Genomic DNA, 13,482 nt, shown 5'->3' on the forward strand with positions numbered 1-13,482 from the left:
AGACCCCCAAGACCGTTGATAGTAAAATTTTTAAATTTTAAGGATAAAGTAACGCTATTTTGAAGGGCTAGAGAGATGGGGAAACTCTTATATTGTGATACTAGGATTTCAATATACCCAGATTTTTCACCTGACCTACAGAAGCGCAGAGCTGAATTCCTGGGGAGTTAAACGTAGCCTGCAAAAGTTTGATGTTACATATGCCCTTCTGTATCCCGCCAGGCTTCGGATAAACGCACTGGGGGGAAGTCAGATTTTTGATTCTCCTGCCAGTGCACTGGCATGGTTGGAAGACAAGAAGGATCAATTGTCAATGAAATAACTGTAAAAAATGGTTTAAATTTATCACTTATAGGTGGGGAAGCACATAAGAAAATTAATATAGTTTATGTGGAGCAGGGATAGGCTCAGACACGGGTATAATGGAAGTTGGATTTGGATGGGGGTGGTTTAAAATAAGTGTTTATGTAGTTGTAGTGATAGGAGGGGGGGAGGTGGGGGGGGGGTAGGGGGACTGGGAGATATGAGTTCTGTGTGGGTGGGGTGGTATGGGACGGTCATTAAACAAGCCTCAAGGGGTAACCTAGAATGGTATGGGTTAGGTGGGAGGGGGGAATACTTAAACATTCTGAGTGGGGGGGGGGAGGGAAGGAGGGGGGGTAAAGGGAACACAAGAGGAAGAACACATGGGAGGGTACGAGTGGGTACACTAAATAATAAGAAAACATACGGTATACTAGTCTATACAATGATGCACTTGGCACAACAAAAAATTAGGTATGACATTTGATACACTGGGTTATGTAATGACACGCAGGGCATAGTAGAATATGGATATATTAGGAAAGTGTGGAGTGTGGAAACATGGGTATGCTCTATAAATAAAAAGTTCACTAATTTAGTTTTGACAAATAGGGAAATTATTTCATTGATAATGGGGTGTATGGTAGAACAAGGGGTAGATTGGATACAGGGGACATTAGGGATGGTTGGAGTTCTGGGCTTAATATGGCAAGACACCCTGTGGTGTACTTCTCTCCCTGTAGCCTTTTCTATTGTTGTTGCTGATAATCATGCTTAAGTATAATCAATGGCATTGAATATCGGGTCGTCGATTGTCCGAGGGTTAGGTACCTCTTTTTAAAGGGCTGCCGTTTTTGATATGCTGGATGTTTTTAAAGTGGGTATTGCCTGCTTGCAGGAGACACACTTGACCAATGACACAAAATGTCAAATAAAGAATAAGCACTTTCAGTACCAATACCATGCGGTACACATCTCGTATTCTAGAGGTGTGGCGGTATTAGTTGGTGGAGGGATAGTGTTTACCTGCAAGCAGTGCAAGATTGATGGGGAGGGTCGTTATATTTTCCTACATTGCATAATAGAAAATCAGGAATGTATACTTGCAAATATTTACATTCCCCCTCCTTTCAAATTAGAGGTCCTGTACTGTTTACTGGAGTTTGTAGTTGATAGACCTAACATACCAGTTATTGTAGTTGGGGATTTCAACGCCGTAATTAATAAAAAAATAGATAGGTTTCCCCCAGGTAATCAGGGATGGGGGCCACAAGGAAAGCGTATGGGTCAATTTCTTGAAGAAGCTGGATTATTGGACCTCTGGAGAATACGGAACCCGGTGGCACAGCAATTTTCATGCTATTCGGGTTCCTATTCCACACTTTCAAGAATTGACCTTATATTGGGCAATAATTTAGCTTCTCAAATAATTAAAGATATAGTCTACCAACCTAGGGGGGTGTCGGATCACTCACTGTTAACAGCTATGGTAAATATAAGGAATAATAAATTAGGTGGGCTGTGGAGGATGAACCCAACATGGTTCGAACTAATAGAAGGTCAGAATGAGATTGTAGGCAAGGTAAAAGAATTTATAGATTTTAATACGGATACAACAACAAGAGGGGTGATGTAGGATGCATTAAAGGCGTATCTGTGGGGTTTACTTATCCAACAGGTTTCAAGGACAAAAAAGAAATCGTTGGAATGGGAGGTTAAGATTAGGGCGGAGTTAGCTGCGGCCGAAAGGGAGTATGTGAAGGAGCCATCTGCCGATACTCGGAGTAAGTGGGAGAACAAGCAACAAACATATAAAGAGGTAATGGTCAGGAAATCGGAAAACAAAAGAATGTTCCAAAAACAAATGTATGGGGAAGGGGAAAAAGTAGGTAAGATGCTGGCCTATATTGTTAGGGCCAGTGCCTCACCTTCCGCAATCCCCGCCATTAGAACCATGGGCGGGGAGATATCATCTATGACAGAGGAGATAAGTAATACATTTAAGGAATATTATGAAGAACTGTACAAGTCCTGGGGGGGGGGGTGCGGGAGGTGAGGAAATGGACAGTTTTTTCAAGAATATTGAATTACCCTCCCTCACAGACACTGACAGAGAGGTTTTGGAGGCTCCGATAACATTAGAGGAAATAAGAATGGCAGTAGCAGAAATAGCAAATCAGAAGTCCCCTGGCCCCGATGGCCTACCTGCTGAAACATATAAAAAATATGGGGAAATTTTACTCCCGGAGCTCCTTAATGTATTTGACATGGCAAAGAAAGAAGGAAAATTACCCAAATCAATGACCGAAGCTATGATTATTATGCTGCCTAAGGAGGGGAAAGACCCCTTAGAGCCTGAGTCTTATAGGCCCATTTCTTTGCTGTGCGCAGATGCTAAGATTCTCGCAAAGACGCTTGCTATTAGACTTAAAAAAATAATTTCAAAATTAGTCCACTCAGACCAAACGGGTTTTATTCCCCAGAGGTCAATTAGTTGGAATATCAGGAGGTTTTTTTAAACCTGCAAATACCCATAGAGAATACGGGGTCAAGGGCGGTCATGATGTTGGATGTGGTAAAGGCATTCGACAGCCTGGAATGGGGGTTTATGTGGCGTGTCTTGAAGGAGTTTGGCTTCGGTCCATCCTTTAGGAAGTGGGTTGAAATTTTATACAACGACCCTAGCGCTAAAGTTAAGGTTAATAACACTCTTTCAGCTGAATTCCGACTGGAAAGAGGCACAAGGCAGGGGTGTCCTCTGTCACCCTTGATTTTTGCCCTGGCCATGGAACCGGTGGCCGCAGCAGTGAGGCAAAGTCAGCTTATGGAGGGGTTCCGGAGAAGAGGTAGAGAGGAGAGAATCGCACTATATGCGGACGATGTCCTCATATTTCTAGGAGATACGGAGCGCTCACTTAGGCAGGTGATAGACATATTCACGAGTTTTGGAAAGCTATCTGGTCTCACCATAAATTGGGAAAAATCAATGCTATTACCGGTATACCCAATTAGGAAAAATGCCTATTTGGAGAGTATACAAATAGAAATAGTGGAGATAGTAAAATACTTAGGTATTTATATAACAAAGGACCCAGGTAACTATATAAATCACAACTTGATCCCCCTGTTGACGAAGTTTAAAAATAAAGTCAATTTATGGAGGAGGCTCCCCTTATCAGTTGCTGGACGATGCAATTTGGTCAAAATGCTGTGGTTCCCCCAGTTATTGTTCATATTGCAGAATTCACCAATATGGATTTATAAGAAATGGTTTAAAAAAATAGACACAATATTAAGAGATCTTATATGGAAAGGGGGACAATCAAGGATTAGCCTACAAACCTTGCAATTATCAACTCGAGAGGGGGGTATGGCGGTCCCATACCCCCAATGCTATTTTTTAGCAGCTCAGTTACAGCACATAGGGTCAGGGGATAAAAATAATGAGGGTATAATGACCATAGGAGCGCCACATGAAACTTTAGTGGAGGTGCTGGAGGCAAATTCTTTTGTCTCTAGACCCCCCACAGTTAAATTAATAATAAAAGTTTGGAAATCCATGAAAGTGTTGGAAGGTGTGGAAGGAAAGGTTAGGTACACTCCCCTTTGGGATAATAAGTATTTACAAGAATTAAAGCCAATGGGAAAAATAAAGTCTTGGGTAACAAAAGGAATAGTAAAGTTGGCCCAACTGTATAATGGCAGCACACTCAAAACATTCATTTCACTAAAGGAGGAATTTGATATTCCAAATCACACGTATTACAACTATCTACAAATAAGGCATGCCCTAAAGGCTCAATTTGGGGAACAAGGTCCGAGGTGGAGCCTCTCCCCTATCCTTTGCAGAATGGGTAGTGCGGATGGACACAAAGGTTCCATAGCAGAAATGTACCCATTGTTATGCAGAGGTGGGATGGAGAGACCAGAAAAGCTCAAGTGTAGAAGCAAATGGGAAAGGGACGTGGGCAATATATCGGATGAACAGTGGAGAAAGATGTTGGAGGGAGGACATCAGGTCTCGGTATCACTCGCGCAGAAGTTCTCACACCTAATGCTCCTACGCAGGGCATATTACACACCAAAGAGACTGCTTGAATTTGGGTGGAGGGCGGATGCAAATTGCCCAAGATGCCAGAATACGGGGGACTTGATCCATATGATATGGAAATGCCCAAAATTTACATCAGTACTGGACAGAAATATTAGAACTTATAAATAAGATCTTTAAATTAGGATTGAAAATGGATCCAAAGTTATGTGTATTGGGAGTTGGGGAATGCCAAGGGAGAGAAAATAATATAAACAAAGCAGTGGTGAGATGCCTTTTTTAGGCAAGGAAATTAATAGCCCTGAGGTGGCAGGCGGAGAGACCCCCTTCAAAGGATGACTGGATTAGAACAGTGACAGAAACGGTATGGAAAGAAAAGGTAGTATACGTAAGGAGGAAAAATTTGAAGGAGTTCAAAAAAATTTGGAACCCATGGTTAGAAGAAATAGGGTATCCCATGTAAAGTGTGTGTAGGAAGAGGTGTTGTAGACGTACACAGAGGTTTAAAGAACTACCGAAGGAAAAAAACAGTTAGACCCACTTGGGTTGGGGGGTGGGGGGATAGGTACGGGGGGAAAAAAAGGGGAAAAAACGGGTGAATAATGTTTTAGGATATTTTATACTAGGAGTGTTGTGCATATGAGTTTGGAATGTTTATCGTTGATGGAAATTACTGTATAACACTGTGTAATGAATAAAGATTATTTAAAAAAAAAAAAAAGATATCACTCCGCAGCATACAGGAGAAGACCACTTAATAGAATGGGCGGTGCCAGCCGGATCTACACTACAGAGGAGGGGGATGAGGGAGCCGAGGCCAGCCATCGCATCGGGGGTGAGGGAGGATCTCACAGTGACAGAGATAGATGTCCAAAGTCAGAAGTCAGAAGTACAAAAAAAGTCATCGGCGGCCGTGGACCCTTCAAGGACCTCTCATGAACACCAGCGTCCGTGTACGATTCCTGGAGAGAAAAAAAAATACTAATAAAGTGCCTTACCTGAGCTCTACTTTATTTAACACTTTTATCATCTTTAAACTGTTATTACATCCCAGTGGAAAAGATAAAATGTAGCAGCATAATTTATATTAATGCTTATTTTCAGTCTGTTTAGTTAATTTTAGTAAATTTAGTATTCAGCCTATGCACACAGTATAATGAGCTTTAACATTTTCAGTGAAATGAATTTTCAGCTATTGTATAAGGGTGGCTACATTGCCCTGCACAATCTCCCAGGAGGCCACCCAAATGTGCACACTCCTGCCCAAATCTTTATAATTATGCGCAGCTCTGCTGCTCACTGCCTTGCTTAGGGTGCACATGGGCATTGTGGCCAGTGCTCAAGGAATCACCGAACACAACTGGAGCCACAATGGTCCCATAAAAATTTTAGAGGTGTTGATAGGTGGAGGGGGCAGCCATACCATCCAAGACAAGAAAGGCTTACATTGTACGTAATCCCAGAAACTAAAAATGTATACATAGCTGTCTTGCGCCATACCTGCACAGTATATCCTTACTGTCTTTTTTAAGGTTATGTAGGGTAGAAAAAAGTTCATCCTACAGTCTCCTGTACTTCTGACACCAATGGTGGTGCTATCATGTACAGCATCTGTGAATAAAACAAAACAAATAACGTCACCATCAAATTATGCACAAGAAAGGGAGATTTATTTTCAGACTTTTGATCCACTGCAACTTTGTGTTCTTTTTGTTCAGATACAATATCATTTAAATTAAAATACAACAATTAAAATTGAAATACAACAGACATCTACTCAAGGTAGTTATGAAGGTCATTGATTCTGAAATGGTTTTTTTTTTAGTAATGTGAAAGTTAAAATAAACATAAATATCTTTCATCTCAATTTCAGTGCTGTCTAAATAATAGCTGAGAAGATGAAACTTAGAATGTAAAATCCTATAACTAGATTTATTAGCTGTTTGTTCATCATCTTTGCTACTATATAAAATGAAACTTAATCAGTCAAGATTTACAGACTTTCAAATACTTGGATTATCAGATTTACCCAATGTCAGATCATTCCTTTTTTTCATTGTACTTGTTATTTATGTTGTAGCTTTAGCAGGAAATCTTACCATCATATTGGTGTCTTATTTGGATAAGACACTCCATACTCCAATGTACTTCTTTTTAGGAAATCTCTCTTTGTTGGACATTTGTTATACATCAACAACCATGCCAAAAATGTTACAAGTTCTGCTTGTGGAAAAAAAAACGATCTCATTCATTGGTTGTGTAATTCAGCTCTACATCTTCTTTTCATGTGTTGGAACAGAATGCATCCTTCTCGGAGTTATGTCTTATGATCGTTTTTTAGCCATATGTAGGCCTCTTAAATATTTGGTGGCCATGAATTCTAAACTTAGAAACATTTTAGCAGGTGCTTCATGGTTTAGTGGTCTCCTGAATTCTATAATTCATACTTGTTTTACTTTCAGTTTGCACTTTTGTAGTTCCAACAAAATTAATTACTATTTTTGTGATATACCCCCACTTCTTTCATTGTCTTGTGACGATACATTTCTGAATGAACTTTTGTTGCAATCTGTTGGTGTTTTCATAGCATGGACACCATTTCTGTGCATTATTGTGTCATATGCTTACATTATTGTGACCATTCTAAAAATCAAATCCAACACTGGTAGGTTAAAGGCCTTCTCTACTTGTTTTTCTCATCTCACAGTAGTTATATTATATTATGTTAGCTCTATTTTCAACTATGTAAGACCAGCTTCAACACATGCTTTAGATAAGGATAGAGTCATTTCAGTCCTGTATAGTGTCGTTACACCAATGTTGAACCCAATCATATACACTTTGAAAAACCAAGATGTCAAAAAAGCTATTGTCAAACAATTGTTGTACATAAACACATGTAAATAATAAAGTACATTGCTAGTCATATTTTTATATAATTTAATAATGAACTTTGCAGTGATCTAATTGTTCTTTTGATTGATAATTGAATTAGGCAGATGCATCTAATAAGCTAATACACTAATCATACATGTAAAAAACGTTTACTGTATGCTGCAAAAGAATGTAATTAATTTATTATAACAGGCACAATTATGTATGGGAACATCCCTTAATATACAATATCCCTCTTGAGAAAACCAGGGATATCACTTTAACTTTGGTGTAAAGAGATATTGGGGTTGATTTACTAAAACTGAAGAGTGCAAAATCTAGTGCAGCTGTGCATGGTAGCTAATCAGCTTCTAACTTCAGCTTGTTCAATTAAGCTTTGACAAAAAGGAAGTTGATTGGTTTCTATGTAGAGCTGTGCAAGATTTTGCCCTTTCCAGTTTTAGCAAATCAACCCCATTGTGTGCAGGAGTGTTTCTTCCATTAATAGAAACTGTTATATCAATCCTTTACAAGAGAAGGATGTTTTGCTAAGGAGAAAAAATATTTTATTAAAGGAAAGATTGTGGCTTAACAGGAAGCAGATATTTTGTTTGCTATCCAAGTGTCATGTACCAGGTCCAAGGGTGAAGTGCTGAGAGGGCTTCCCTTGTGGCTAAGTGCAGAGCACCCCTGAAAGTGGTAACAGGGAGTGCTATGCTCAGAGAAGCAGGGGCTGCCAACTGTGATGGGCTGATGGGATGTCCACTGGATGGCGGCTGATGAGCAGGATGCACTGCTGGACAGGAGTCCCTCAGGAGTACCAGGTGAGATTTGGCAGCTGGGAGAGCCAGGAGCAGATTCAGGAGCAAGAGTCAAATGTCAGCTGGGGTCATAAACTGGTATTCAGGCAGAAGCGGAGTTAGAAGAGCAAGCCAGGGGACAAACATGGATCAGCAGGCAGAAGCAGAGTCACAGGAACAAGCCAAGGGTCAAAGCCAGGAATGCAGACAAGACAGGTCAAAGGCAAGCCAAGTCGGTAACAGGAAATCTAATAATATCAGGAACAAGGACACAGGAACTCACAGGGGAAGCCGAAGATCATCCAGTAACTAATGGCTCATGCTGCTGGCCTTAAATAGGCCATTCAGTGCCAGAAGCTGTCACGCATTGCTTGTGCTTTGGTGTACGCCAATGTGCACTGGAACATGAATTCTCCCAATCGTTCTCGCCTGTCCACGCATGCACATTCGCATTGGTGAAGTGCCAATGGAGAATTTATATTTGCCAATCTTCGGTTTTGCTGGGCATTGGCAGGTGTGACAATTCTGCTATGAACCGTTCTCTGACACCAAGGGTGTGGAAATAAGCATTGGAGCTCAACGCAATTACTTTTGTTCATGGAGGACCCCTACACTAGGATACAATGATTGACATCCAACTGGTCTTTTAGTGAGATCAGGACAGTGCATTTCATATCCCTTGCATCACTGTACTCTAACAGGGACTGTGACAGCAGGAATGAGCTATAATCTTAGGCAACACACAGAGGATTATTGTAAGTAACTAGACCTGTTTATACATGTGGGGTCCACTGGGCACATGCAAACAAGTGTTACATACAAACTTATATATCTGGAAAAAAGCTTTACAAATATGGATGAGTGAGTGGGTTGGGTGTCTAGTTTGTGGGGCATTTGTTGAATGATACATTTTTTGATTTAAAAATGTAAAGATAGCAGAAGGGGTTGCTAAGGCAGAGACTTAAATTAAAGGACTGCTTTGTAAGCTGTATTCACATAGACATTGTAAGGGAAAACATATTTGGACATCACACATTTTGCATGTATAATTAGTTGTTTACATTTTACATTTAGCTTAATTTAAACACAGCAACTGCAGCCCAATCGAATTTACTTCAGCTTGGAAGAAAAAGCCTTTTTTTAGGTTTTCAAGTATATATGAAAACAAGTGGGAGGACAAGCGTGGCGTCTATGCCCTTGATTAAATCACATATGACGAAATGCGTTGGACCTGAGCTAACGCACGTGACATCACCATGCCTACTTGGACGGGTAATTTTTGTAAAGCATTGTTTAGAACCTCTATCATGCATCTTGTGATTGTTATGAATACAAAGACAAAGATTGTATTGTTTTTATTCATTTAAGTAGTCTTCATACTTTGAAGTGCAATAAAAGCTTTTAGACTGTTTTACATTGTGTGGTGTCTTCCATTTTTAGTTCTTTTATGTGCAATGTAATGCATTTATGGTTGCCGTTGATATTACCATTGATTGGATTCACAAGATATCCTGCTGAACTCCAGCCAAACAATATTAACCAGATCTCTGCCTGATGGGATTGTCATATTTATGCTGATTTGACTCTGTAGTGGAGTCTTCATGTTCTGGTAAGAGTCAATTGCTTGTGGTAGGTGAAGGCTCACGTGGTGATTGTTAAAGTGGATTGAACACTCTCTTTCTGCAAAGTGTCACTGCGGTGTTTTGGGAGACCTAATCTGAACTTTTTTGTCACATACAGTATATGCACATGTCTTTGTTCTATATTTTATATGTTTTATATCATTTTAATTGTGTCACCATATACATGATCACATTTTAGCACGGCAATTTACACAATTATATTTTTTTGGTATTTATTTATTTTCTAGTAATAATAGGCCAGAATTAAGTGGTGGAATTACAGCTACAATAGATCTAAAATCTATAGAAAAACATATAAAGCTTAAATCCTTAACTACATACCAATTGCAAAACAGTGACAAAACAGTTTCATAGTATAGCTTTTAATCTATTTTTTTCAATGCCACACAGTATTGTATTATCATGAAATATAATTGAAGCTTAATTGGCGTTCACTCAATGGATAAGCACATCTGCCTAGGTTTGTTAAATCCTGCTTAAAATGTGTGAAACTTAAACTTAGCTTGACTGTATTAAAGTCTATGAAGGGAAAGGGGGCACATCTTAATGCAAAATCCTGGCCATTTTCTAGGCTATTAGACAAGCTATTTTCAGAAAAAAGAGATTGGGCAGTACAATTGGGAACAGTTAACAAAGCAAAATACTTAAATAATTACAGTGCAGTAAGGGGGAGAGTCCTTTTAATTCAACGTAAAGTCCCCCATGGGAAAACACCAGTCCTTGGGAGATCTCCTAAAGCTGTGTGTGGTTTTACAGAACAGTATGATTTTGACAGGCATTGTCAGCAACACCTTATTCTGAAATTACATACTTTGGATGTGTAATTATTTTACTTTTAAGTAAGTTACACTTCATGCAGCCTGTGGCTGCATGAAAAAAAAGAGATTGATCAGTGGGGATGCCCACCATTAGAATACCTCCCTTCATCCACCCACCCACTAATGATGGGCATACATGCATCGTTTATATATACCGAAGCATGGGGGCATCCTCCCACAAAAGGTAGGAGCAAATCGCTCCTTCACCCCTGCTGCCCCTATGCTTCGGCATATATCACCTCCGCTGGAGTCACGGCTTTATATATCGTGGGAGCAAACGCTATTGCTGTCAAGATAAATAAATCGGCGCTGCAGCTGAATGGCGTACCTGAAGACAAAAAAATGGTTAATAAAAAAACACAGTAAACGGTAAAGTATAAAAAATTGCATACCTGAAAAGCAAACATGATAAAACATAATAACAATAAAACATTGCAGAATAGAATACAGTAAAAAAGAGCAGAACAATAGAGAGAGAACAGAGAGAGAGAGAACAATGAAACGACAACTATTTTTTTTTTATTTTATATATTTTTTTGTGTTTTTTTTTTTTTTACACTTTTTTTTGTAACTGTAACTTTTGTAACTGTAACCGGTTCCAGGTTCGGGTCTCTCAAAATGCGATGGCATCTTGGGAGACCCTGTGAAAGTGCGCCTAGTCTGTGCAATGCTGTACCCTACGCTAATACTCAACTAGTGTATGGTAGCGTTCAAAACATTCACCAATGCAAAGACCAGGATTGTCAGGACAGGAGGGACAATAATAGAGGGTGTCACGCCTATATCCGCGCTTGCTGCAGACACAACATCTTTTTGGGGGGGGTTTGTTGGGTTGGGGTACTCGGGAGGACATAAAGAAAATGCCTCTCATGCAGCCGACTGCATTTGGTTGGGGATGTGAATGGGGGAAGTATGGGTGCTGCAGAAGTGGTGGGTTCCCAATTAGGATTGGCGAATACAGCAGGAAGGGCATTATGGGCACGATGGGCCTGTGTTTGTCTTCTTCTTTGTGCCTGCGGGACACTACTTGTGCTTGCCACCTCACCAGCTTGAACTGCACTTATGGGACTCGCCACGTCACCAAGTGTTACTGCATTGCTGGTTTGACTACGACCGGGGGGTACTAGGCTGCTGGTGCTTGCCAGTTCACCAAAAGGCTACCAAAAAAACTGTTAGCGATCGCAGGGATCAGGCCTGACTCTGCGAACGCTGCAGTTATGCATTTAGTGTTTTGTAAGTGACAGTGATCGATCGATACTGCACTTGGGTGGGCTGGGCCGGGCGGAGGGGCAAAATGCAGGTGCTAGAAGGTATCTGGGCTGATCCCGCTAACACTGCATTTTTGGGAAACAGCGGGTGCCCTGACACTATAGACTAACTAACCAGCGTCACCCGTAACAGTTATACGTTGATCACTGGTGAAAGGGTTAACTAGGGGGCAATCAGGGGGTTAAAACATTTATTAGATATATGGGGGTCCCTGACGCTATAAAACGCAGACAGAGAACCTAAATATTTATCTCCCTAACTAGCGTCACCAGTGACACTAATACAGCGATCAGAAAAACAATAGCTTAGTGACACGGGCGGCGGGGGGTGATCAAGGGGTTAAAACTTTATTAGGGGGGTTAGGGGGGTACCCTAGACCTAAAGGGGGCCCAACACTAACTGTCCTACCACTATAACTGTCACAAACTGACACCAATGCAGTAATCAGAAAAAAAACTGCTTGGTGTCAGTGTGATGGGGGGTGATTGGGGGGTGATAGGGGGGATCGGGGGATGATGGGGTGTGTACAGTATGCCTGGCATGTTCTACTGTGTGTGTAGTGTTTGTGCACTCACTCGGATGTCTTCTCTCCTCGGCGCTGGAATGGAAAATACCGAGCCGAGGAGCGATGACATCACTTCCTCCGCTTCTGTTTATTATACAGAAGCCGAGGAAGCATTTCATTCGCCAGGAGCGATCGCGAGGGGGGAGCCATGAATGAGTGGCCTCCCCCTCACCTTTGATCACCCCTGACGAGAATCCGACCACCGCTGGCACTGGGGGGGTCCGATCAGCCCCCCTGCCCGCGGGCAGGGAAGGACGTACAGGTAAGTCCTTATGCCTGCCCGTGCCATTCTGCCGACATACATCGTCGTGCGGTGGTCGGCAACTGGTTAATTTTGACAAATTAGTTAATATCTGAACTAATGAAAACCTGTACAACAAATTTTTCTGAATAGTCGTAAATTTGAAAATTTGTAAATTCGTAAATTCGAATATTAGAAAATTCGTAAAATTTGAATATTTGAAAATTTGTAAATTCGTAAATTCTAAATGAAAAAATCTGAAAATGCTAAATTTCGAAAATTCGGAAATTCAAAATCCTAAAATAACGAAATTTCAAAATAACGAAAATCCAAAAATAAGAAAGAAAATTCAAACAATCAAAGGAACGAAAATCCGAAAATTCTAAATAATTACTAACTAACTAACTATTAAATTATAGGTATTGGAATTTCCTTTCAAATTTGGCTGTTAGTGAACGTAACGAATACAAACTTATCCGAAGTTACAAATTATCCGAAACAAGCGAATGCCGTATCTAAACGAATGGAACGTAACAAATTAATAATAATAAATAAATAACAATAATAATAATAATAATAAAAATACTTTTTATTATTACTATTATTAATAATTCATTCCGTTCCATTTGTTTAGATGTGGCATTAGTTATTTTGGATAATTCATAACTTTGGATAAATTCGTATTCATTACGTTGACTAACAGGCAAATTTGAAAGAAAACTCCAATACCTATAATTTAATAGTTAGTTATTATTAGTTAATTAGTTAGTTATTATTTAGAATTTTCGGATTTTCATTCTTTTGAATTTTCTGATCTTCTTTCTTATTTTCGAATTTACAAATTTTCAAATTTACTCATTTTTGGATTTTCGAATATATTTATTTATGAATTTACAAATGTACGGATTTCGATCATAA

At 39.9% G+C, this 13,482-nt stretch overlaps 1 protein-coding gene across 1 annotated transcript; it reads left to right on the forward strand.

The window, feature by feature from the left end:
* Positions 1–6,325: 6,325 nt before the first annotated feature.
* On the forward strand, positions 6,326–7,261 carry LOC141112884 (olfactory receptor 5V1-like). Its single transcript, XM_073606018.1, has one exon. It carries the CDS (start codon positions 6,326–6,328, stop codon positions 7,259–7,261), a length of 936 nt encoding a protein of 311 aa, XP_073462119.1.
* The last annotated feature ends 6,221 nt before the right edge of the window (positions 7,262–13,482 follow it).

This window comes from Aquarana catesbeiana, linkage group LG01, assembly GCF_042186555.1.
Source record: "Aquarana catesbeiana isolate 2022-GZ linkage group LG01, ASM4218655v1, whole genome shotgun sequence".
NCBI lineage: Eukaryota > Metazoa > Chordata > Amphibia > Anura > Ranidae > Aquarana > Aquarana catesbeiana.